This window comes from Hippocampus guttulatus, chromosome 18 (genome assembly GCF_054856545.1).
Source record: "Hippocampus guttulatus isolate MCC_2025c chromosome 18, RoL_Hgut_1.0, whole genome shotgun sequence".
Lineage (NCBI taxonomy): Eukaryota > Metazoa > Chordata > Actinopteri > Syngnathiformes > Syngnathidae > Hippocampus > Hippocampus guttulatus.
In genome coordinates, this window is record NC_141278.1 from 12,418,204 (window position 1) to 12,445,142 (window position 26,939).

The 26,939-nt window shown below is 45.1% G+C and overlaps 1 protein-coding gene across 9 annotated transcripts in view; it reads left to right on the top strand.

The window, feature by feature from the left end:
• The first annotated feature begins 287 nt into the window (after window positions 1-287).
• LOC147191274 (uncharacterized) overlaps window positions 288-26,939 on the top strand; it is a 44,923-nt gene continuing 18,271 nt past the window's right edge. Inside the window, exons 1-5 of one of the 9 annotated variants that reach the window (XR_015103715.1) lie at window positions 301-664; window positions 819-1,549; window positions 2,346-3,152; window positions 4,484-4,664; window positions 4,737-4,876. Coding sequence is in view for 3 of the 9 variants with exons in the window: in XM_086136711.1 (XP_085992837.1) it covers window positions 660-664; window positions 819-910; window positions 17,195-18,540 (1,443 nt within the window). In the remaining 6 variants the exon portion in view is untranslated. Of the gene's footprint in view, window positions 665-818; window positions 3,153-4,483; window positions 4,665-4,736; window positions 4,877-5,555; window positions 5,582-17,194; window positions 23,680-26,939 lie in introns of those variants that run through there. The other 8 variants (XR_015103714.1, XR_015103716.1, XR_015103713.1 and 5 more) reach the window with 8 other exon arrangements.

Consider the following 26,939-nt stretch of genomic DNA (forward strand, 5'->3'; position numbering starts at 1 on the left):
AATGTGTGAAGAACTTGGCCGTCAGTTTTGACTCGGTGCTTCTTTTTCTTCCTCATTCTAAAAATATAAGATTGTTTTTCATCACCTCAAATATATAGCCACAGTCCGCCCCTTTTTTTCTCAGGCCAATATGGAAGTGCTGATGCATGCTTTTATTTCCTGTTGCTTGGATTATTTATTTATTTCCTGTTATTTGGATTTATATTAAATTTCTTAACTTAATATGTTTTTTTAAATTCATTTTATTTATTGACTTTTATTCTCTTATTGAAGAGCCAGTGTTTCTTCATGGGGATATTCCACGCTGGGAGGTGTGGTTGCTGTCACTCACTGTGGATCTGCAACCCCCCCTTGGGTGCCTTTTACTACCTCATATGGTTTCTCTGTGCCTTGCCATGTCTTTTTTCATTTATCTGTGCGCGTGTGTGTGTGTTTGTGTGTGTTTGTGTGTGTATTTAACGTGCGTGCGCACGCGTTACCTCACCGTTTCGTACTGCGACTAAGTTTGTCTGAAATGAGTTGCCGTACATCGTCACAGCGGCCTATCCGTCCTCAGAACAAACTATTTATACGCACTTCACTAAAACAACAAACAAACTTGAACACTTGAAAAATACGATCCCATTTTTTTAGTTACAACTGAACGGACCGAAGTCTCGATGCAGTAAGTCCATTATTCCTCTATTGCACAACATCATTCGCTCAAGCTTCTGGGCCTTCCTTAGCTTACTTAGCCTAGCACCCTAGCCGCTGACAACCCAGCAGAGATCAAGCGTGAGTATGAAGTGTTGTTATGACTTGTGTGAAAATGTGTGCAGGAGGACAGCAGATTACGAGGATGATTTCCTTGGCTTAAAAGAGGACGACGACGCTAGTTTCGAGAAGTTTCGAGTTGGCTCGACCAGAGCAGGTTTGGCCACGTCTCATTCTTTTGCTCGATTGCAATGTCCACCAACCATTTTGAAAGTGAGAGCTAATTTTTTTGTCGCTGATTAACGCTACCACTTTCAGACACAATTCTGCCATCACACATTTTATCTGACTATGTTTGAATCATGTTGTAATTATGTCTCTTCACACCTGAAATGTTATCAAGGTGGCTGCTGGTTAGACACTGTCTTCTTCTCCTTTTGGCTTGTCCCGTTTCAGGGGTTGCCACAGCAAGTCATTAATTTCCATCTTTCCCTGTTCTCTGCATCCTCGACTCTGACTCCAACTACCAGCATGTCTTCCCTCACGGCATCCATGAATCTCCTCTGTGGCCTTCCTCTCTGTCTCCTACCTGGTAGCTCCATCTCTAACATTCTCGTACCAATGTATCGTCTGTCCCTCCTCTGTACATGTTCAAACATCTCTAACTTTTTCTCCAAACTATCCTGTCCATCCTTGTCACTCCTAAGGAGAATCTCAGCATCTTTAACTCAGCCACCTCTAACTCTGCCTCCTGTATTTTGCCTATTGCTAGTGTCTCTAGACCAGGGGTGCCCATACTTTTTGGACCGAAGATCTACTTTTCGATCAACTAACCTCCCGGGATCTACCCTTACCGGCACGTGCGCGCGCACACACACACACACACACGCACACGCACACACACACACACACACACAAACTCTGAATGAGAATAATGACGATAAAAGATGGAGGGCAACAGCTCTGATCACAAGCTGCAATTGCAGACTGCTAACAACTTCCGGTGACGTAATCACGCGCCACCGTAAATTCAAGATTTACCTGCTTTATTTTATTTCTTAAATATTTTTTTGTGAAAATGAGACTGATAGGATGATCAGGGTGCAGCGTACATTAACTTATTTACACCCTTTGACGTATAAATACGTCAATTTGCGCATAGCCGTTCCCTCCCCATGACGTATTAATACGTCAATCACGTGTTTTCATGGGGGAGGGTGCAAGAGAGTCCGATGCAACTTCTCACCACAGGATTAGGCTTGACGGCAATGTTAAATAGCAAAAAAATAGCCATCGGGTGGCAGTGGTGCAAAAATCAACCAGGATCATGCAGCAGAAGTAGTAGAAAGGGCGTACAGTGAAGGAGGGGCGTATGTGGATAGTGGATTGGAACATTAGCAACTAGCAACAATGGAGAAAAGGAAATAACTAACTTAAAATGATTTATTTTTCGGTATAAAAGCGTCCTCGAAACAAAACAACAAAGGAGATGGTGTTTGTGTGGAAGAGAAAATGACGCTTCGGTCACTAATCGCAAGCGGCACCCGTCAAACGAACGTCGGCCTGCACAAACATGGCGTGCTACACGCAGCCCGCATAACCCACGCTGAGTTTTGAGTTCATCTGATAAAGATGAACTTGCTCCACATTAGCGATCATCGCTTGGCAGAGCATTTTGTGCCTCCCGATGCCCCACGTCGCCCACAAATCCTCTCCCCGGCGACTTCCAGCGATGACGGCAAAGAGGCTGCATTGCTTCGCATGGGCGACGCCGGGCACACGTCAGCAATTCGTTGGAATCGTCTCGTAAAGACGACGGCGAAAACGATGAATTGGAGAGCAATTTGGATCCCGATGTTGGACGAATATGTGCCTTCAGACATAACGGAAAGCAGCTGAGAGTCCTCGCCAGGAACAAGGAGGTAACTGCTGACTAGCTTGCAAGTTCCCATTCAAAACTTCATCACTTCTTATGCCTCCTCAGTCACTTTTATGCACCGCTACATTCCCCGCTATACTATGAAGTTGCCAGTAACACTAATCATTTATGTACGGTTGATGCATCTCGTAGATGTGGATGAAAATATGCGCCGTAAATGCGCTGACTTGCATGTCGCCATAGGTTTTCAAAAAACAAACAAACAAAAAAAACAGGACACATTTGGTCCGCTCAGCTCTGCTAAAACCACTCGTGTTAAATTCATATTCCATTTCATTTCAAATTGGATGCTGAACAACGTGGAATGACTGGTGTAAATAGCAGTGTGCGAGCATGTATGTGTGTGTGTCTGAGAGATGTTGAAATGTAAGTGGAAAGCAACAATAAAAAAAATAGAAAAATAAAAGTGTGGTAATTGTACATACTTCTATAAATTACAGATTGTCCAACCAGAAGCCAAAAGATGACGACACCTCGCTTTGGTGGTGGAATCAGAATCAGAATCATCTTTATTGGCCAAGTATGTAGAACACACAAGGAATTTGTCTCCGGTATAACACGCTGCATTAGTATCATCGTAAACAACAAATCATTGAACCATTTTAGAGTAACCAGTAGCAGTATTTGTAGTACAAGACGAGTGACTACGTCAGTGACTGTTTAAGGAGTTAATGGCTAGAGGGAAGAAGCTGTTTAAGTGTCTACTGGATTTGGTGCGCATGGATCTGTAGCGTCTGCCTGAGGGGAGTAGCTGGAAAAGGTGGTGGGCAGGGTGCGGGGGATCCAGGAGGATTTTCCGTGCCCTTGTCTTGATTCTTGCAGTGTGCAAGTCCTCAAGAGTGGGTAGGGCGGTGCCAACGATTTTTTCCGCCGTCCTAACTGTCCGTTGAAGTCGGATTTTGTCCTTTTTTGTGGCGGCCCCAAACCAAACCGTGATGGAAGAACACAGGATTGATTCGATGACTGTCGTAGCACCTCCTGTGGCAGGCCATGCTTCCTCAGCAGCCTCAGGAAGTACATCCTCTGCCGGGCCCTTTTCAGGATGGAGATGGTGTTGACTTCCCACTTCATGTCCTGGGAGACTGTGATTCCCAGGAACTTGAAGGTCTCGACGGTTGACACAGGGCAGTTGGATAGTGTGAGGGGCAACTGTGGAGAAGAATGTTTCCTGAAGTCCACGATCATCTCTACAGTCTTGAGCGTGTTCAGCCCGAGGTTGTGTCGGCTAAACCAGAGCTCCAGCTGCTCCACTTGTTGGCGGTACGCAGACTCGTCGCCGTCTTTGATGAGACCGATGACCGTGGTGTCGTCTGCGAACCTTATGGGTTTGACAGCTGGATCTGTTGAGGTGCAATCGTTTGTGTAGAGAGAGAAGAGCAGTGGAGAGAGTACACAACCCTGTGGGGCTCCAGTGCTGGTGGTGCGTATTGATGATGTTGTTGCTCCAGTCTCACCTGTTGTGTCCGTCCCGTCAGGAAGCTGAGGATCCACTGGCAGATCGTAGGGGACACACTGAGGTGGAGAAGTTTGGGGGTGAGGAGTTCCGGGATGATGGTGTTGAACGCAGAGCTGAAATCCACAAACAGAATCCTTGCATAGGTCCCTGTGCTGTCGAGGTGCTCGAGGATGTAGTGCAGACCTATGTTGACTGCGTCTTCCACAGACCTGTTTGCCCGGTAGGCAAACTGGAGAGGGTCCAGCAGGGGTCCGGTGACGTTCTTTAGGTGGTTCAGCACAAGGCGTTCAAAGCACTTCATGACCACAGACGTCAGGGCGACAGGCCTATAGTCGTTCAGTTCCGATGTTGCAGATTTCTTGGGAACTGGGATGATGGTAGACTGTTTGAAGCAGGATGGGACCTCACACAGCTCCAGAGATCTGTTGAAGATTTGTGTGAAGACCGGAGTCAGCTGGTCAGCGCAGACTTTCAGGCAGGAGGGGGACACTTTGTCGGGCCCCGCAGCTTTCTTGATCTTCTGCTGCTTGAAGAGCCGTCTCACGTCCTGTTCGTGGATCTGTAGTGGAAAGAAAGGTAAATAAAATTATTGTACCTCACTCTGCAGCAAGATATATTTGCAACTTTTTATGTTTCTATAATTTATAGGTCGTGCATCTGGACGTGGTGGGATGAATCGATGTGGTGACAAACTGGATGGAAGCCAAAAACCATCTTCTCCACAGCTGCACTTTTGTTCATAGTTCAATAGTTTTGTTGTGTGCAAATAAATTATTTTGCGACAAAAACATTATTTGTAATGTTCTTTTGTAGGAGGAACACATTATTGAGGTATTTGAGCTGCCACAAAAGCAAACAATAGTGTAAAACTTGAAATGATGCTTGAAATGCATGCTTTTACAAAAAGCTCATTTTCTCTGGATTTCTGCAGAAAATCTGCATTTTCCATCAAACTTAGCAGTTTTCTAATGCTGATTGCCAACGAACGGAGAAAGCTAGAAACAAACTTTTTTTTCTGCTGAAAGAAGAGAGTCCCACCTTTCTTATGACAGGTTGCATGTATATATAGCCATAGAACAGAAAATTCTGTGGGCCTTGCAAATCAGTCAAAATTCAGTAAAATGTGAGGGATTGAGGGGGTTGCTCCAGTGAAAAGGGGTGGTATTGAATGAGTTAACACAAAAAATATATATTACTAACATGTACAAAGACACACAAATGGTTGTTTTTTTTCTCCTCGACACTCCTCGGATCTACTTGGGACCTGTCTTCGATCTACTGGTAGATCAGGATCGACGTAATGGGCACCCCTGCTCTAGACCGTACATCGTGGCTGGTTTCACAACTGTCCTGTAAACTTTTCCCTTCACCCTAGCGACACTCTTTTATCACAAATCACTCCTGACACTTTTCTTCAGCTGTTCCATCCTGCCTGCACTCTAATTCTTCACTTCTCTTCCACAGTCTCCGCTGCTCTGCACTGTTGATCCTAGGTACTTAACCCTCCTTTTGTCCTCATTTTCTGTACACATCCTGTGTCCTCTGGTTCAAAATGACCCATCTTCACTAAACCCCCCAAATAAGCAGCTTCATTGAATTTTAAACACCAAATTTCATATTGCTTGAAGAAACAACTTGTCCTTCACCACAATATGTGTGATATAGTTCTCCCTCTTCACTTGTATTTCTACAGCTTAAGAAAAGGAAAAAAAACGTACGAAAATGAGTTATGGATGCATTTGCAGTGATAATTTTACAGTTTACCACCAGCGAGTCCCAGGGACTCGATGATCAGAAAAGTACGAGTCCCATTATGCATTTCGAGAGTCCCAAATTTCGAATTCTGAAATGGTCTACTTATTCAATTCATATCATATGATAATAACACAAACAACAACATACGTACAATTATAAATAAACGCTGCAAAAATTTAAATAATTCAGTAGCAGGCCTGAGGATTTCGGAAATTCACGGTAACCGTTTTTCGGTTCCGTCGGATTACCCAATGGGAAACCACGGAAACAAATATTGTGTTGAACATTCCATGTTTTTATTTAGAACATTCCATGCGCTAATAATGACTCATTAGCGCTCCCGTTAGCGTAAGGTTTTTAGCCTTCAAGAGCTAACTATGGCCATCGAGGACTACGAAGCGTCCTGTGGCTGGCTTAAAAGTTCATTGCATGCCAGGAAGTATTTGTTATTGTTAGATTCAGACGAGGATGGACGTTGCATTGCTAAAATGGCTACAAAACGGGCCTTGGATGTCAAGCAGCGAAGACAAGACGTACGCTGATGCTGGAAGAGAGGGTAAAAGTGATCAAAATGAAAGACGGAGCAAGCAAAATAAAAGACATTATCCAAGAAATTGATGTACCGGGTAAGTGAAAGTGAATGCTGATCGTAAATTTCGCAATTTCTTTCCCTTTTTTTCTTTCTACACTGACAATATGAAGTGTCAAATAAGTATGTGCTCATACTTATGCACTATTGGAATAAAAATAGAGTACACATACGTGTGTGTGTGTGTGTGTGCTTACATCTGAGATCAAATTTGCTCCAGTGAAATACCCCCTGTTGTGAAAATTTCTTGCCGCAAACATGATTTCGTTGTAGAGGAGTTTCACTGTACTTGCCCTCGCTGGGGAAGTGGCTGTGGAAGGTGGATCATCAGGTTTCTCAGGAGCTCCTGTACGTTTTGTTCTGCATGCATGCCTTATTGGTTCTATGCTGCTGAGGACCATGTTATTTTGCCGTTTTTTGAAAGGAACGTCTCTCTTTCAGCTTCAGGGATTTCTTCTTGTTCTGAAGATGATACATCATGCTCTGGGTTATATTCTTCCCCATCTTCTAATACATCCTCCACTTCCTCTTCTGAATCAGTTGTCTTGCTGGACAGCAGAAAAAAAATCAGTTCTAGAGCCTCGTCAATGTCATAACGCACACTCTTGGCGTCAGCACAGAGAGAATTCGGGGTCCTGTCATCTGTAGCACCTTTATAACCAACCCCTTGAAATCTGCAAAAAAGAGTTCTGCCACCCGTGAGAATGCCACCTATCTTGTCTTGTTTATGTCTGCTACGTATTGTTCACGTGTTGATTGATCTGAGACACGACAAAAACATTGAAACATTTTGTGGTGTGTAAATAACTTTGTGACCTTGATTTCAACTCTATTTGCCTCATGGGTCATTTTGACCTGAAGACCACCTTTGTACTTTTTTTTTGTACAGCTTCCATGGAAATGTGCATTTGGAAAAGCAACATTTCAATTTTTCTGCAGTTGGGGCCAATCTAGGAAAAGTCATATAATTTCAAGTTAAACAAATATAATTTAAGGGATTTTTGGGGCGTTTTTAACACAGTGATGGGTCATTTTGACCCGAGGACAACACAAGGGTTAAATTCCTGTACCTTCGCCACCTCTGTTCCCTGTAACTTCACTGTTCCACTGGTCTCACTTTAATTTATGCACATGTACTCTGTCTTAATACTGACCTTCATTCCTCTTCTCTCAAGTGCAAACCTCCACCTGCTGGTTAGACACTGTGCTGTCAACTAATTCCAGTCTGACAAATATCAAAATAATTTGGATCTCTCTCTCTCTCTCTCTCTCTCTCTATATATATATATATAATTTTTTTTTTTCCCTCTCCCTACCCAGCGTTTTTTCCTTTCTGAATTCTGATTGTAATTTCCCCATTGCGGGACAAATAAAGGATATCTTATCTTATATATTAAAAAATCTTCGTCTCACCCCTGTGTCTGTCCCTCATTCAGCTCAGGTCCTCTACCAGAGGCCAGGAAGCTTGAGGGTTCTGCGCAGTATCCTTGCTGTTCCCAGCACTGCACGTTTCTGGACTGAGATGTCTGATGTTGTTCCCGGGATCTGTTGCAACCACTCATCTAGTTTGGGGGTCACTGCCCCGAGTGCTCCGACCACCACAGGCACGACTGTCACCTTTACCTTCCAGGCTCTCTCCAGCTCCTCTCTGAGCCCTTGGTATTTCTCGAGTTTCTCGTGTTCCTTCTTTCTGATGTTTCCATCATTGGGACCGCTACATCCACTACAACGGCTTTCCTCTGCCCTTTATCTATGATCACGACATCTGGTTGGTTCGCCATTAGCATCTTGTCAGTCTGGATCTGGAAGTCCGACAGGATCTTCGCTCTGTCATTCTCCACCACCTTCGGAGGTGTTTCCCATTTTGACCTTGTGGTTTCCAGTCCATACTCCGCACAGATGTTTCGGTAGACTATGCCAGCCACCTGGTTATGGCGTTCCATGTAGGCTTTCCCTGCCAGCATCTTACACCCTATGTGTTGGATCGTCTCAGGTGCCTCTTTGCACAACCTACACCTTGGGTCTTGTCTGGTGTGGTATATCTGGGCCTCAATGGCTCTGGTGCTCAGGGCCTGCTCCTGAGCAGCCAGGGTGAGTGCCTCTGTGCTGTCCTTTAGGCCAGCCCTCTCTAGCCACTGAAAGGACTTCTTGAGATCAGCCACTTCAGTTATGGTCCGGTGATACATCCCGTGTAGGGGCTTGTCCTCCCATGATGGTCCCTCTTCCAGCGCCTCATCCTCTTTTCCCCATTGTATGAGACATTCTCTGAGTACGTCATCCATTGGAGCCTTCTCCTTGATGTATTCATGGAGCTTGGATGTTTCATCCTGGACAGTGGCTCTCACACTCACTAGTCCCCGGCCTCCTTCCTTTCGGCTTGCGTACAGTCTCAGGGTGCTGGATTTGGGATGGAACCCTCCATGGGTGGTTAGGAGCTTTTGGGTCTTAACGTCCGTGGTCTAAATCTCTTCCTTTGGCCACCTTATTATTCCTGCAGGGTATCTGATTACTGGCAGGGCATAGCTGTTTATTGCCCGGGTCTTATTCTTGCCATTGAGCTGGCTTCTTAGGACTTGCCTCACTCACTGGAGGTATTTGGCCGTAGCCGCTTTCCTTGTTGCCAGTTCGAGGTTGCCATTGGCTTGTGGTATACCAAGGTACTTGTAGCTGTCCTCAATGTCTGCTATTGTTCCTTCAAGGAGTGAGACCCCTTCAGTGCGGGCTGCCTTTCCTCTCTTAGTCACCATCCGACTACATTTCTCAAGCCCGAATGACATCCCTATGTCGCTGCTGTCGATCCTGGTTGTGTGGATCAGGGATTCTATGTCCCTTTCGCTCTTAGCATACAGCTTTATGTCATCCATGTAGAGGAGGTGACTGATCGTAGCTCCATTTCTGAGGCGGTATCCATAGCCTGTCTTGGTGATTACTTGGCTTAGGGGGTTCAGTCCTATGCAGAACAGCAGTGGGGAGAGTGCATCACCTTGGTATATGCCACATTTGATGGACACTTGGGTAAGTGGCTTGCCATTGGCTTCAAGTGTGGTTTTCCACATCCTCATCGAGTTTGCAACGAAGGCTCTTAGGGTCCTGTTCACCTTATACAACTCCAAGCATTCAGTGATCCATGTATGTGGCATCGAGTCATTGGCTTTCTTGTAATCAATCCAGGCTGTGCACAGGTTGGTATGTCGGGACCTGCAGTCTTGTGCGACTGTTCTGTCAACCAGGAGCTGATGTTTGGCTCCTCTGGTGTCTCTACCAATGCCCTTCTGTGCTTCGCTCATGTATTTATCCATGTGTCCACTTATCTTAGCCATAATGATGCCTGACATGAGCTTCCATGTTGTAGGGAGACAGATTATTGGCCGATAGTTGGATGGGACTGCACCCTTTGAGGGATCCTTCATGATCAGGATCGTTCACCCTTCGGTTAGCCATCCTGGGTGAGTCCCATCCCTCAGCAGCTGGTTCATTTGTGCTGCTAGGCGCACATGGAGTGCTGTGAGTTTCTTAAGCCAGTAGGTGTGGACCATGTCCGGGCCTGGTGCTGTCCAGTTTTTCATATCCGAGACTCTCTCCTGTATGTCTGCCACTGTTATGGTAACTGGGTTCTGTTCATGGAGGTTGCTGTGCTCCTCTCTCAGGGTTACCAGCCATTGTGCATTGCTGTTATGTGCAACCTCCTTCTCCCATATGCCTTTCCAGTACCTTTCAGTTTCCAGTCTTGGTGGGTTAGCACTGTTGTTAGGACCCTGCCACTGAGCGGACACTTTCACTGGTTGTGTTGCGAACAGCCTGTTTATTCGTCTGGCCTCATTCTCTTTCGTGTACCGCTTTAGGTTGCTGGAGAAGGCTTGGAGCCTTTGTTTGGCAGTTTCGAGTGCTTCAGGTATGGTCATCTTGATGTACCTCTCAGGTATCAGCCTTTTCATCACACCTCTCTGGGCCTCCGTCAATTGACTTGCATCTTTCCGAGCCGCCTTGATCTTAGCCTCCAACCATCTTTTCCATGGTGGGTAACGTATCTCAAGGCTCCCATGGTTGCTCTTATAGCCAAGCGTCTCTAGGATCACTGATGCTGAAGCGTATATCAGCTCATTGGTTTCCGTGATCGTTACGGTAGGGATCGCCCTCAGTGCTGCATTCCCACTTTCCATGAGACTTTCGGGTGGTACTTTACATAGCCGTTGTAATCGTTTTCTAGGTTGCCCAGCTTTCATTCTCACCATGATCTTAGCTTTCAGGTCAGTTGCTGCCTCGCTCAGGAGTTCATTCATTGGGGCTGGCATCCCAATCTCATCATCTGCATTCATTGGGGCTTGCCAGATTGTTCCACTAATAAGACCAAAGTTACCTGTATCATACAGGTATACAATGTATGCCACTGACGCGATTGTTACTTGTTTGGAACTATTTTCTGTGGAAGGTTACAGTGTTCCGTGTCCATATAAATAGAGCGGGTGGAGCTTCTCTGTGTTCGTCTGACAGTGACGGTGAAGTGGTAGCGACCTAGCGAAAATAAAACGTCTTCAGTGTTGTCATCGAACCAAGTGTAGTCATCCGAAATGATGTCTCCACAAAACCGTCGAGAGACTTCCGCGCAAGAAGGACCAACAGAATCAACATAGCCTGACTGCTGTGTTCAAAGCAAACTTGAGAAAAACGAAGTATGCAACCATGGTTTAAATCCACTATAGGCTGAGCACCAGTTTACCTTAGATGTGCACTTTATAATGTTATATTGCTCTGTTTTGAGTCCATAAAAAGAGCTGTTAAAGCAGCTGTTGTGTGACGAAATATTTTTTTCACTGTTGTTGATGGACAGTAATGTTGTGTGAGAGATTATGTGTGAATAACTGCTCCAAGTGAAAAATGTTCATGTAAAATTGAAAATCGAATTTGTTATTTCAGTAAATATTTGCATTTTGCACATAGAAAACTCATTCATGATTCCATGTTGATGAGAGCATTAAAATGGGGGAAAAATAGGACAAAAAAATAAAAGGAAATTCAGAAATGATAAAAAATGCGTGAGTAATCATGATTAATTTTTAGTGAATTTGAGTTAATTGTGACAGTTGCATTTTTAATTAGATTAAATATTTTAATCATTTGACAGCTCTAATATCTATCTATCTATCTATCTATCTATCTATGATATAGTCAAGTCAAGTCAACAGTATTTATAGAGCACTTTCAAACAGCCATCGCTGCATACAAAGTGCTGTACATGGAGCAATTTAACATGCACAATAAACAGTAAGACAAATCGGTAATAAAGGCGGTAGGCACCAAACAGTAAAACCAAGAACAAATCTAAGTCATGCTGAGTCGAATGCCAAAGAATACAAGTGAGTTTTGAGGAGGGTTTTGAAGATGGGCAGCGAGGAGGCTTGCCGAATGTTCAGTGGGAGGTCATTCCAGAGAGAGGGACCAGCAACAGAAAAGGCTCGATCCCCTCTGAGCCTCAGTTTAGTTCTTGGTACTTCTAATAAGGTCTGGTCCACAGACCTGAGGCGACGGGCAGGTGTGTAGGGGCGGATGAGCTCAGAGAGGTAAGGTGGCGCGAGATTATTCAGAGATTTGAAAACAAATAAGAGGATCTTGAAAATAACTCTAAAATGAATGGGGAGCCAGTGAAGGGATGCCAGAGTAGGAGTTATGTGCTCCCTCTTATGAGTACCAGTCAAGAGGCGAGCAGCGGCATCTATATCTATATATATATATATATATACAGGTACATATACACACACATATGTATGTGTGCGTGTATATACATTGAACCCCCCTTTCTGAGTTTAGGTGGATTGTTTCTGTACGTGCTCTTGAAAACCTTGTGTGGCAGAACAGTGACATCGACGCCCGTATCGATTTTGAACATCACACTGCGCTGATTATTGACGATTTTGACCATCCACAGGTCACGGTCTGTCATAACACTGTCGAGGAGGACCTCCTCCTTTTTCTTGTCTTCTTCGTCCCCTGTAACTTCGTGCTCAGATTTACACTTGCACACATTCTTAAAATGTCCCTTCCTCCTGCAAGCATGACATTTTGCCTCATGAGCGGGACAATCACATTTTGGATGGGATGGAGAGCTGCCACATTTCTGACACACTGACTGTGCACCCCTTTCCTTGCTGTCGTGAGTGCTGTGAGACGTGTTTATCTGGCTATTAGCATAGTTCGGTGTGTTTTTAGCATTCCTTAAATTGCTCTTGAACACTCTGTCAACAGATTCAGCGCCACTTGCCTCTGAGTTGGTGTCCCCTCTCAGATAAGACTGCTGCCTCTTCACCTCCTTGCTTTGCCGTGCTATTCTTATGGCCTTTTCAAGGGTCAGATCCGTGTCCAACTGCATGCGTTCAGACAATCCACTGTCTCGTAGTCCGACGACAACTCTGTCTCTGATCAGTTCATTGCGTAGCGCCCCATAGCTACAATGCTCTGCAAGCGCATATAGTGCAGTGACAAACGAATCCACACTCTCCCCTTCCTTCTGATAGTGCATATTGAATATAGCGTGTCCGAAGATGACGTTTTTCTTGACAACGAAGAATTTTTGGAGTACCCCTCGCACTTCTGGGTATGTGCGCCGTTGAACCTTGGTCAGATTTAACCCGCGTAGGATATCATCACCCTCATCACCCATGCAGTAAATCAGTGTGTTGACTTGATTTTCTTCAAAACTAGCATTCAGGTTACTTGCCAGGCGGAATCTTTCGAATCTCCGGATCCATTTGTCCCACTCCTGCGGTTTTGAAAAGTCAAAGGGCTCTGGTGGCTGGATGTCAAACGTGGCGCACGGCCCCGCGGTGGCGACTTGTCTCGCAAGCCGCTGTGCACCTTGCGCCGCGGTTCCATCTGCCCGCGCCGAGGCTCCTTCCTCTCCGTCGCTCACTTCACCTTTCCCTCTTTACCGCCGTGTACAAAAGATCCTCTTTACGCACTCCACGTCAACTACAGGGTTTCTTACACCATGTCGTGTTATCAAAGGAGGCACGCATGAGTCCAGCTGTTGTGTTCACGTGGGTAACTTTTATTTAACTTCCCGACGCGTGTATGCCTCTCTCCAGTCACTCTCTCTCGTCTCCCACTCTCGACGCACCACCGTGACGTAATCGCCCAGCGACTTTGTGTTTTTCGTACACGATTACAGCACATCAGCCTATGCTAAACAAGCACAAACATAATGACAGCCAATCAATGTCCGCGTGACTGACCGTTGTTTCCACACCCTCAACAACCCGAACACAGTAAGCCAAACACATAAAAAGGGATATTGTAAAAAGGCACTCCACCTATAGGAACAATAAAGTGAGAGATTAAAATTTTGATTAATGCGATAAAAACACGTGTGTGTGTGTGTGTGTGTGTGTGCGCGCGCGCGCGTGCGTGGCCAACGCTTGCCATTTTGGTGTCCTTAGCATAAATGCTTTGTGGTGCCCCCCCCCCCCCCCCCCCCGCACCAACCCTGACAGAAATGAACGTTATATGAGTATTTTTCAGTTTTGCTTTATTTTACAAAATAACTTGTCTTTCAAAAACTATCAAAATAAAAGTCTTACATAAAACACCAGGAATGGCACCAAAAAAGTAAATATATCTAAATTATTGCATTAACTAAATAAATAAATAAATGCCACTAATATAAACAAATTATGAGGAAGGCAGCAGATCCAGACAAGATCAGTTCCCGGCTCCTCAGGACCTGCTCTGACCAGCTGTGTGACATTGTCCAGCACATGTTCAACCTGAGCCTGAATTTGGGCAGAGCTCCACAGCTGTGGAAAACTTTGTGCCTGGTCCCAGTGCCCAAGACCCCCCACCCTAAGGAGCTGAACAGCTACAGACCGGTGGCGCTGACGTCTCACCTGATGAAGACGCTGGAGAGACTCGTCCTCGCCCACATTCGACCGCTGGTGAGCCCGGCACTGGACCCGCTGCAGTTTGCCTATCAGCCTGGCATCGGCGTGGAAGACGCCATTATTTACCTCCTCCACTCAGTGCTGTCACACTTGGAGAAGGCTGGGAGCACTGTGAGAATCATGTTCTTTGATTTCTCCAGTGCCTTCAACACCATCCAGCCCAACTTACTGGGAGGCAAACTGCAGAACGCCGGAGTGGACCACCATCTCACAACATGGATCATAGACTATCTCACAAATCGGCCGCAGTACGTGAGGTTGCAGAGCTGTGAGTCGGACAGGCTTCTCTGCAGCACTGGAGCGCCGCAGGGGACTGTTCTGGCTCCATTCCTGTTCATCCTCTACACCTCGGACTTCAGACACGCCCTCCAAACTGCCACCTTCAGAGGTTCTCCGATGACTCTGCGATTGTTGGCCTCATTACAGAGGGGGACGATCAGGAGTACAAGGGACTGACGAAGGACTTTGTGGACTGGTGCTAGCAGAATCTCCTACAGATCAACCCTAGGAAAACTAAGGAGTTGGTTGTGGATTTCTGCAGGAAACAGTCCTCACCAGCACTGATGAACATCCAGGGTATGGACATAGAGAGGGTGACCTCCTACAAGTACCTAGGTGTTCTTCTGAACAACAAACTGGACTGGTCTACAAACACGGACACACTGATTAGGAAAGGACAGAGCCGACTCTTCCTACTCAGGAAACTGAGGTCTTTTGAGGTTCAGGGGTCGCTCCTTAAGACTTTCTATAACTCAGTGGTGGCCTCGGCCATCCATTATGGCATTGTCTGCTGGTCAGGCAGCATCTCAGTCCGGGACAGAAAGAGACTGGAGCGACTGGTCAGGAAGGCCAGTTCTGTCCTGGGCTGCTCCCTTGACACTCTGGAGGAGGTGGGCAACAGAAGGATGCTAACTAAGCTAAAAGCTATGATGGACAGTCCCTCCCACCCCCTCCAGCCCGCCCTGACAGCACTAGGTAGCTCCTTCAGCCAGAGACTGTTACACCCGCGCTGCAAGAAGGAGAGATACCGACGCTCGTTCCTACCGACTGCTGTCAGGCTGCTGAATAAAAATAATAACAATAATAATAATTAAATGATGTGAAAAACAATTGTAAATAGCACTGCGATTTATCCATTTTGTATTTATATTGCACTTAATTGAACGGTGTTTGTTTGTTTTTTCTTCTTTCTTCTTTCTACCCACATTCTTGCTGCTGGAGGCTGTAAATTTTCCCAGTGTGGGACAAATAAAGGGTATCTTAAATAAATGTAGGCCTGTATTTAAAATATAGGTACATGAAAACTTCTATATTCTATCTTTATAGACAAGGACTGATGTGACACAAAATAAATATTCTGGACATAATGTGAAAACAGTGAAAATGAAAGGGTCGATTTTTTTTCAACTTACAGTTTCACCAATAGATGTCGCCTTTGGTTTATGAACCTCCCGAAAATGTGGGCATAGTTGTTGCATTTCAAACAACTTTGTCTCGTAATAGTCCGTTTAATTTTCATAGTGTAATCAATGTGCAGGTCACAACCTCTCCACAACAGCGTTTTGGGTTGTTGTGGAGCTTGTATCACGCAATAGCCACTCGAATTTCTTGATGTACAGCAGGTTTTTTTTAGGCTCTGAGACGAAGAGATTTACATCATGTATTTGGAAATAAATCGAACGATTGACTGAACCATGTAAACCAGGTGTTTCTGATTATCGCAAAACTGAAGTGCATCAAAACGCATCATCTTACTGTTTTTTTGTCCCTTGTCCTCTTTTCTGCCCAAACTCTTGATGCGTTTCCAAAATCATGTCCAGATATCCAAAAATCAACTTCTGCCAAATTTGCGATTGAAACATAATAGAAAAAATAGAAGGGTGTGGCAGGGCACTAGAGGTAAACCAACGAGAGGTCCGCACAGGAGGGTCATCTTTTTTTTGCGTGAATAAGTTACATTATTTTGTATTGCTGATATTTACTAACATACTGAACAAACCTTTATTAGGAATATTAGAAACTGTTATTATAATAATTCCTGTGTGTGTGTGTGTGTGTGTGTGTGTGTGTCTTTCTGTTGCAATTCTTGCAAGCGATTTCTTCTGCCGTGGAGAACATACACTCATATGACCGTGATGATGGCGTTTGGAAGAGGTTGTTGGAATTTGTTGGGATAGGCTGTTGCTGGCTGTTCCAGTATGCCAGAGGATCTTGGTCGGTGCAATATTCTCCTCTCCTAAATATCGCTGGATTTTAGCCATTGCATCTGCAGTTGCACTTCTCCCAAGTCTCCCCACTTTGCCATCTAATCTAAGTGCTGCCACAGGTCATTAAAGGAAAACAACAACAACCATTTGTTTGATGATCAGAAAATTAAACCGAAATCAAATTGATACATTTAGATTTCAGATGAAAGAAATTGCTCATATTAACGACTGCTTTATGTAACTTGCACAAGAGGCTTTCTTGTTGGCCAAACATGCAGTATGTGGGTTGAAGGAGCTGAATCACTTTTTTTGAACCCTACATACTCCACAATGCATAGGGGCTGCCAGTCCAAGGTAGAATTTGCGTTTTGGACTGATCCGCCACTCAAAAATGTGCAATGTCAGACTGAGTCTGAGTCTGAACCACAAATAACCATGGATAAAAACAATTAATGACAAAAAAAAATAATTACCAAGGAGGGAAATTTAAAAAATCCAACACCAATAACTGAAGCTGCTCATGTGACAGTGAGTAATAATCTGAACTCGTCTGACTCTCCTAATAACCTTCATTGTAATTATAAACCATAATCCCAATTGTGTTTGTCTTCTCGTGTCTTGCAGACATCAGCAAAGAAGCTTCTCCTGAGCGGCTGGATGCAAAACCCCCTGATATTAAACAGGAAGAGGAGAGCAGAGAAGTCTCCCGCTTTAAAGAGGAAGAAGAGCAGCAGGCCCCATACATTAAAAGAGAGGAGGAGCCAGAGCACCCTTGCACGAAACAGAGTCACAACACATCATCAAACGTTGATGATGATGAGGAGGATGAAAAGTCTGATGGTGATCAGACATGTCACACTGACAACAAACCATGGCAATGTTCTCAGTGTGGCAAGATGTTTCCTTATGAGAGTCCTTTCAAAAGACACATGAGAACCCACACTGGCGAGAAACCATTCACCTGTTCAGACTGTGGCCAAAGATTCTCTCAGAGGGGAAACTTAAAAGTACACTCAAGAACCCACACTGGTGAGAAACCTTTTGACTGCTTAGTTTGTGGCCAAAGATTTTCTGTGAAGCATCACTTAAAATTACACTCAAGAACGCATACTGGTGAGAAACCTTTTGCCTGCTCAGTTTGTGGCCAAAGATTCTCTGAGAAGGGACACTTAAAAAGCCACACAAGAACACACACAGGTGAGAAACCTTTTGCCTGCTCAGTTTGTGGCCGAGGATTTTCTGAGAAGGGACACTTAAAAAGCCACACAAGAACACACACTGGTGAGAAACCTTTTGCCTGCTTAGTTTGTGGCCAAAGATTCTCTCGGAAGCCTCACTTAGAATTACACTCAAGAACCCACACTGGTGAGAAAGATTTTTCCTGTTCGGAGTGTGGCCAAAAATTTTCTTGTAAGGGAAATTTAGTATGTCACAAAAGAACCCACACCGGTGAGAAACCCTTTTTGTGCTCAGTTTGTGGCCAAAGATTCTCTCAGAGGGGAAACTTAAAAGTACACTCAAGAACCCACACCGGTGAGAAACCTTTTGCCTGCTCAGATTGTGACCATAGATTCTCCCAGAAAGAAAGCTTAAAAAAGCACATCAGAACTCACACTGGTGAGAAACCTTTTGCCTGTTCAGATTGTGGCCAAAGATTCTCTCAGAAGCAATACTTAAAAACACACTCAACAACCCACACTGGTGAGAAATCTTCTGCCTGTTCAGATTCTGGCCAAAGATTCGCTCAGAAAAGAAACATTAAAATACACATCAGAAAGCATACTGGTGAGAAACCTTTTGCATGCCCTGACTGTGACCGGACATTCTTTTTTAAGGGACATTTAGGAAGACACAAAAGGATCCACACTGGCGAGAAACCCTTTTCGTGCTCAGTTTGTGGCCAAAGATTTTCGTGGAAGTCTCAGATGAAAAATCACAAGTGTGTTGATCAGATGAACAATTCTCAATGACATTTTCGCCTCTAATCTTAGCAGGCTTCATAAATTCATGCACCATGGCCAAATGTATTTGATGTGCTTTTTTTTTCCACTGAAAAGTTTTTTTGATTGTTTTGGTAGTCATTAATTACGAAATCTATCATTGTTATCGGTGTTATAATAGTATTCCTGGTTGACAGAACAGTCACACAAGACTGCAGGTCCCAACAACTGGCACCTGTGCACAGCCTGGATTGATAACAAGAACGCCTATGACTCGATGTGACACACATGGATCACTGAACGCTTGAAGTTGTATAAGGTGAACAGGACCCTAAGAGGCTTTGTTGCGAACTCAATGTGGATGTGGAAAACCACACTTGAAGCCAATGACAAGCCATTTACCCAAGTGTCCATCAAATGTGGCATCTACCACTGCTGTTCTGCATAGGACTACCCTCAAAGCCAAGTAGGACTGAACCCCCTAAGCCAATTAATCGCCAAGACTGGCAATAGATACCGCCTCAGAAATTGACCTATGATCAGTCATACATGGGTGACGTAAAGCTGACGTAAGAGCGAAAGGGACATAGACTCCCTGATCCACACAACCAAAGTCTACAGCAGTGACATTGGGATCTCAATCAAGCTTGATTAATGTAGTCGGACGTTGACTAAGAGAGGCGAGGTAGTCCACACTGAAGGGGTCTCACTCCCTGAAAGAACAATAGCAGACATTGAGGACAGCTACAAGTATCTCGGTATACCACAAGCCAATGGCAACCTCGAACTGGCAAAAAGGAAAGTGGCTACGGCCAAATACCTCCAGCGGGTGAGGCAAGCCCTAAGAAGCCAGCTCAATGGCAAGAACAAGACCGGGGCAATAAACAGCTATGTCCTACCCGTGATCAGATACCCTGCAGGAATAATAAGGTGGCCAAAGGAAGAGATTCAGACCACTGATGTTAAGACCCGAAAGCTCCTAACCATGCATGGAGTGTTCCATCCCAAATCCAGCAACCTGAAACTGTATGCAAGCCATAAGGAAGGAGGCTGGGGACTTGTGAGTGTGAGAGCCACTGTCCAGGATGAAACATCCAAGCTACTTGAATACATCAAATTGAAGGCTTCAACGAATGACGTACTCAGAGAATGTCTCAGACAATGGAGAACAGAGGATGATGTGTTGGAAGAGGGACCATCATGGGAGGACAATCCCCTACACGGGATGTACCACCGTACCATAACTGAAGTGACTGATCTCAAGAAGTCCTATCAGTGGCTTGAGAGGGCTGGCCTGAAGGACAGCACAGAAACACTCCTCCTGGCTGCTCAGGAGCAGGCCCTGAGCATCAGTGCCATAGAGGCCCAGATTTATTTTGTGCATGCAACACTTTGTTTTTTCTTTTCTACCCCCCCCCCCCCCCCCCCCTTAGTTTTGCTGCTGCAGACTGCAAATTTCCCCAGTATGGGACAAATAAGGGTTATCTTATATACCACACCAGACAAGACCCAAGGTGTAGGTTGTGCAAAGAGGCACCTGAAATGATCCAACACATAAGTGCAGGGTGTAAGATGCTGCCAGGGAAAGCTGATATGGAACACCATAACCAGGTGTCTGGCATAGTCTACCGAAACATCTGTGTGGAGGATGGACCCAAAGTCAAAATGGGAAACACCTCCAAAGGTGGAGGAGAATGACCGAGCGAAAATCCTGTGGGACTTGCAGATACAGACTGACAAGATAATGGCGAACCAACCAGATATCGTGGATGGGACTGCTCCCGTGTAGGGATCCTTCGTGATCAGGATTGTTCGCCCATCGGTTAGCCATCCTGGGAGAGTCTCATCCTTCAGCAACTGGTTCATTTGAGATGCTAGGAACTCATGAAGTGCTCTGAGTTTCTTGAGCCGGCCGGTGTGGACCTTGTCCGGGCCTGGTGCTGTCCAGTTTTTCATATCTAAGACTCTTTCCTGTATGTCTGTGAGAGAGGAGCACAGCAACCTCCCTGAACAGAACCCAGTTACCATAAGCGTGTCAGACATACAGGTTAGTTTTGTCAAATAAGGCAGAACTGAGAAATGCTCAGATAATGTTTGGTTCTGTTAGGGGTGGTGCGGTGGTTGAGGGGGTTCGGGGGGGGGCATAAAGCATTTATGCTTTGGGCAACAAAATGGCGAGCGCTGGCCACACACACACACACACACACACACACACACACACACACACTTACACACACTCATCATGCTTCCCAGAAGCAGTGCAACCATCACATGTCTCAGACATGACAGCAATGAAGTGTGGAACCTTCTGGGCCCCCTGCAGGCCACAAGAGAAAATGACAGTGAAATCGAAAAACAAATGGTTTCGGGACGATGTTGTTTACTCATACTTGAAATCTACTCTGAAGACGTGCATCAGTCTGATTCTGTCCGGCATGCCAAACGGCTCCAGCAGGTATTGGGACTGCAGGACCATGCCCCGCACTGCCGTCCGCGGTCCGTCGTCGTGATCCACCGACACTCACACCAGTGTACACCAGTCTTTAATTGGGTCAGAACACCAGGACCTGATGGGAAGCATCACCCTGACCACAGAACCTGGCTCAGGCTGAAATCAATCAGCTGGGAAAGCATGTGACTGAGGACAGAAGGGTCCTTGGTTTGCTCGTGGGTTTCAGTGTGAAACACACACGAATGTGTGTTTCCTCTACACAAGTCCTTTGTCTATTGATCAGAGATGTGTTCCTCGAGCCGGTCCTTGGCCTCGAGGACCGGCTCGAGGACCGAGGGGCGGTCCTTGGTCCTCGGCCTTGGCCTCGGAGTCAAGTCCTTGGTCCTTGGCCTTGGCCTCGGGAGTCAAGTCTTTGGCCTTGGCCTTGGCCTCGGATTGCCGGTACTCGGACACAATGAGGGATTAGAGCCTCGAATCCCTTTGTCAAAAGACCGCTAAAATCACGAATGCATCTAATAAATTCCATCGAAGGAAACCCATATTGATGGATTAACTCTGTCGCTTTAAGAGGGGCGGGTCTGCCACTGACAGGTGACAGTTAAGCGCAACGTGTAAAGAGCGGCATCACAGTTAGTTTCAATCACGGTTCGTTCTGTTCGCGATCGGCAGTTTAAATAGCGTGTAAAGCCTTTCTGTAACAGTGGTGTGTTTTATTTAGTTATTTTTGCACAGTCGTCACGTTTGTGCGGTCGCACTCGAATGTTTGTTTGAACCAAGTAATTTGCGTTACAGCTGGAGTCAATAATGTCGGCAGTTCACTTCCGGGTTTGGCCGTTGGGATTTGGAGTCCTTTTGCTCGATTCCAGTTATGTTTGCTGAATGCTTCCTCATGTTTGGAATAATGAATATTGATAATACATACCGTATTTTCACGACTATAAGGCGCCATTAAATGTCTTAAATTTTCTCCAAAATGGACTGGACGCCTTATGATGCCGAGCGTCTTGTGTATGCGCTGAGTTCCAAAACCTGACTGACAGCCGACACGCTGTTTGTATAGAGAAAAGGCAGAAGTGACTGTTGACAGGCATGCGGCAAAGAAGTCGGCCAATCAGTGAAGGGTGGGCGTGTATGTATACATATATGGAGAGAGAGAGAGAGAGAGAAAAGGCAGACGTGAGTGACGACAGGTATGCGGGGAAGAAGTCCGCCAATGAGTGAAGGGTGGGCGTGTATATATACATATATGGAGAGAGAGAGAGAGAGAGAGAGAGAAAAGGCAGACGTGAGTGACGACAGGCATGCGGGGAAGAAGTCCGCCAATGAGTGAAGGGTGGGCGTGCAAGTGGACGCTAAAGGGACGCCACAAGCAGGTACCAACACCTGTATAGAGTGTGGCTATGTGCATTGTTGCAAAACAACTTCGGTTTTGGTTTCTAAGAACCCCCGAAAATAAATTCTACAAAGAGACACGCCTACGAAGCTCAGTTCAAACTTCAAGCCATCGGTTATGCTTTTGGCATGCATGCCCATCTCACAGCAGCGGTGAAAAACCAAGTCAAGCAAATGAACTCTGAGCTTGCCGTTATTCCCGGAGGCTTGAATAAAGAACTCCAACCGCTGGGCATCGGCATCAACCGGGCGTTCAAAGCAAAGTTGCGAACGGCATGGGAACAATGAATGATCGATGGCAAACACAACTTTACAAAGAGTGAGAGGCAGCGCGAGTTACGCCACAATTTGCGAATGGATTGTGGCTGCTTGGACGAACGTGTCTGCTTGCACTGTTGTTCGAGTTTTTGGCAAAGCTGGCATCATTTCTGTGGAGCCACATGGCAATGAGAGTGACTGACAACGAGAGGGAACACGGCGTTTTTGATGGATTACCGGTACTTGCACAATTGTTCAATTCTGATACAGAGAATGAGGACTTTGATGGATTTCTGGGTGATGATTGATCGAAAAACGTGAGTACATTGTACGATGGCTAAATAAAATACAACGGAACTCAGTTTTGCTTCCGTTGCCTTTTTAAAAACGTGTTTTTAGCTTGTATCTGAATGTCTTGGCATGCTACCGTATGCTTCAAGCTAACGTGTTTTTAGCGTGCGCGCATGCATGCCGTATGTTTAAGCTGGCGTATGTTTTACCACTTTAAAATTGCGCCCAATAATACAGTGCGTTTTGTCTATGTGTAAAATACAGAAATAGCACCCATTAATGAGACTGCGCCCAACCATACGGTGCGCCGAATGGTCGTGAAAATACGGTAGTTTAAAAATCATGCTTGATTTAATTATTTATTATTATTATTGTGAAGTTGAAGGTATTAATTAATGTAGTATTAGTGGTAGTGGTAATAATAGTCATACTCAGAGAATGGTTAGAGATTCAGCCATCTTTACCTCTGCGTCCCGCGTCCTAGACGCATAATTTTCCCACGGGACGCACAGTTCCAAACAATGTGCGTTTTTGGGACGCAAGGAAATTTCTCAGTCAAAACAAACAAACACAAAAAAACTACGGCAAGCCTGAGGATTTCACAGGAACAATCGTTACCGGTAGCGTGTCGTTTCTGTTGTGAACAGACAAATATGCTCTCAATTATTTCCTGTTTTACTTTGAAGGATCTATTCCAACGTCCGGTTTGTCCACTATATATGCTGTGTGTGTTATACTTGACTATCACCAATTCTAATAAAACAAGAGACCTGTCACGCAGATTTTTCCTCCGTTTATCCAGCCGCCTTGAGGGGTGACACGCGGGTATACTGCATAAGTAAGCCGCTGACAACAGGTTATGGGCCCAGGAAACCCCCAAGAATGACTGAAGAAAGTTTGAAGCCGCTGAGAAGAGTGACAAACTGCGAACTCGGCGAAGAGGTTAGCGTAGCTTAGCTTTTAGCTGCTAACAGTGCTACCTCGTGGTGCTACCCTAGGCTACCGTAGAAGCTATGGAGCAGCCAAGCCACGGCTCAAGCAGATGGTCACGTTTAACTTTTAACGGAGATGAGAAACAGTATGAGCTCTGGGAAACACAATTTTTGGCCTACTTGCGGCTACAGGGGCTCAAAGAGACTATTTTGAGTGAAAATCCGCAGTTTACTGACGTTGATGAAGAGGCTAAGGACAAGGAACAGAACGGGATGGCCTATGCAGAGCTGATACAGTTTTTGGACGACAAAAGCCTAGGCCTGGTTATGCGCGAAGCTGCAGATGATGGGAGAAAAGCCCTCAAGATGCTTCGAGAGTACTATGCAGGTAAAGGGAAACCTCGCATAATAAACCTGTATTCTGAACTGACAAGTCTGCAGATGAGAAGCAAGGAAAGCGTAACAGATTTTGTGATTTGGGCAGAGACTATCATCACGGCGGTAAGAAATGCAGAGGAAGTCATGAGTGATGATCTTCTCATAGCAATGGTGTTGAAAGGACTTCCAGAACCCTTCAAACCTTTTGCAGTGCATGTGACACAGAGTGAAGAAAAGCTAAAATTTGCTGACTTAAAAACTAGACTGCGATCATATGAAGACACAGGAAAACTCTGCGCTCAGGTGTCAGATAATGTGATGAAAGTGAACGTAAAAGATAACACTCCAAGGGGCGACGACAAAAACAAAATGGCGGATATGGTGTGCTTCAAGTGCGGTGTAAAAGGGCACAAAGCAAGAGCCAAAGAAGACAGTGGTGCAGTTATTGCAAGAGTTCAACGCACAGAGATGCAAACTGCAGACGACGACCGAAGAGTGAACAAGCTAGACAAGCTGCAGAGGGAGACGGCAACAAATCGTATTCTTTCTTGACCAAGGACCGGGAAGCGGACATCGTTCCAGGACATGGTGTGAAGACGAAAGGCCTAATGGTGGACACGGGTGCTACATCCCACATCATCACAGATGAGACAAAGTTCAAGAGCTTTGATGAGACCTTCAAGGCTGAAACACACTATGTTGAGCTAGCAGACGGAACCAAGTGCCAAGGCGTGGCGAAACGGCGGGGAGAAGCAGAGGTGATCCTCATCGACAGCAAAGGACACCACCATACAGCGACATTGAGAAATACACTGTTCATCCCTTCATATCCACAAGACATTTTCTCTGTGATGGCTGCGACGGCAAGTGGAGCAACAGTGATTTTCAACGATGGAAAGGACATGGTGAAAATGAGTGATGGTACTGTATTCCGTATTAATGTGCAGAACAATCTTTACTACCTATCTACTGCAGACTAGGGTAATGACAAGTGCAAAGGTTGTTTTGATATGCAAACGTGGCACGAGATTCTTGGCCATTGCAATTACAGTGATGTGCAAAAGTTGACAAAAGTGGTTGATGGTATGGTAATCAAAGGGAAATGTGAAAAACCTGTATCACCATGTGAAGTGTGTATTCAAGGGAAGTTTGTACAAACCAGAAATAGAGAGCCGGATGCAAGAGCAACGGAGGTGTTTGGCTTGGTGCATACAGATCTGGCAGGACCTATAGATCCAATTTCTACAGATGGACACAGATTTGCAGTGTCGTTTACCGATGACTTCTCAAGTACAGTTTTTGTGTACTTTCTCAAACAAAAGAGTGATACAGTGACTGCCACAGAAAGCTTTTTAGCAGACACTGCCCCCTATGGGAAGGTTAAGTGCATTAGATCTGACAATGGTACTGAGTTCATGTCCAAAGAGTACCAAGAACTTATGCGTAAACATGGCATTAGACACGAAACCTCAGCACCATACTCACCACACCAAAACGGTACAGCAGAGAGAAACTGGAGGACTTTATTTGACATGGCTAGATGCATGTTACTTGAAAGTGACCTACCCAAAACTTTGTGGATTTATGCAGTGCAGACAGCGGCAGTGGTCAGGAACCGATGCTTTAATAATCGCACAAAGCAGACTGCTTACTTTATGTTGACTGGAAAGAGACCAAATGTCTCACAAATGCAAAAGTTTGGTGCTGTGTGCTATGCATACAAGCATGACAAGAAGAAACTTGACTCTAGAAGTGAAAAGGGAGTTTTCATTGGATATTACAAAAATAGTCCAGCTTATTAAGTTTATTATCCAAATAGTGAAAAAGTACAAAAACTCAGAATGTTGAAATTTGTGACAAAGCCATCTACACAGCAACAAATCCAGACAGAAATGAGCTCAGATCAGGATGATAGTGATGATCTTTTGGCCTCTGGTAGAATAGACAGAAAGCCATATACAGTGGAAACGGTGCAGGATGATGCAGAAATGGGCAGCCCTGTATCTGACATGGTAACACAACCGAGCAGTGCAGACAGTGTGAGAAAAACAACTAGAGCCAAAAAGAAGCCTAGTTACCTAAATGAGTATGTGACTGATGATGATGACCAAGTGTTTACTAACATAGACTACTGTTATAGACTGGCGTGTGACGTACCACCGTCTTTTAAAGAGGCAAAAAGTTCACTTAATGCTGACAAATGGACCAAAGCTATGGACGAAGAAATGGAGTCATTGAATGAAAACAACACTTTTACCCTAACAGAGCTACCCCGAGGAAAGTGTGCAGTGGGGTTATGTTGGGTTTATGCATTAAAAAGAAATGAGGATGGCACAGACAAATATAAGGCTCGTTTCGTTGCTAAAGGCTACAGTCAAAAACATGGCATAGATTTTAAGGAAACATTTTCTCCAACAGCAAATATGACAAGCGTGAGGGTACTAATGCAAAAAGCGGTTCAGGAAAATTTGCTACTCCACCAAATGGACATAAAGACAGCTTATCTTCATGCACCCATAGATTGTGAGCTCTATGTAGAACAACCAGAGGGGTATGAGGTAATAAGTACTGAATAGAAGCTTGTGTGTAAACTTGAAAAGTCACTGTACGGCCTGAAACAGGCAGGTCGTAATTGGAATCTGATGTTACATTCTTACTTGATTGACAACGACTTCATTCAGAATGAAGCTGATTATTGTGTCTATTTCAAAGAAAACGGAAATGAC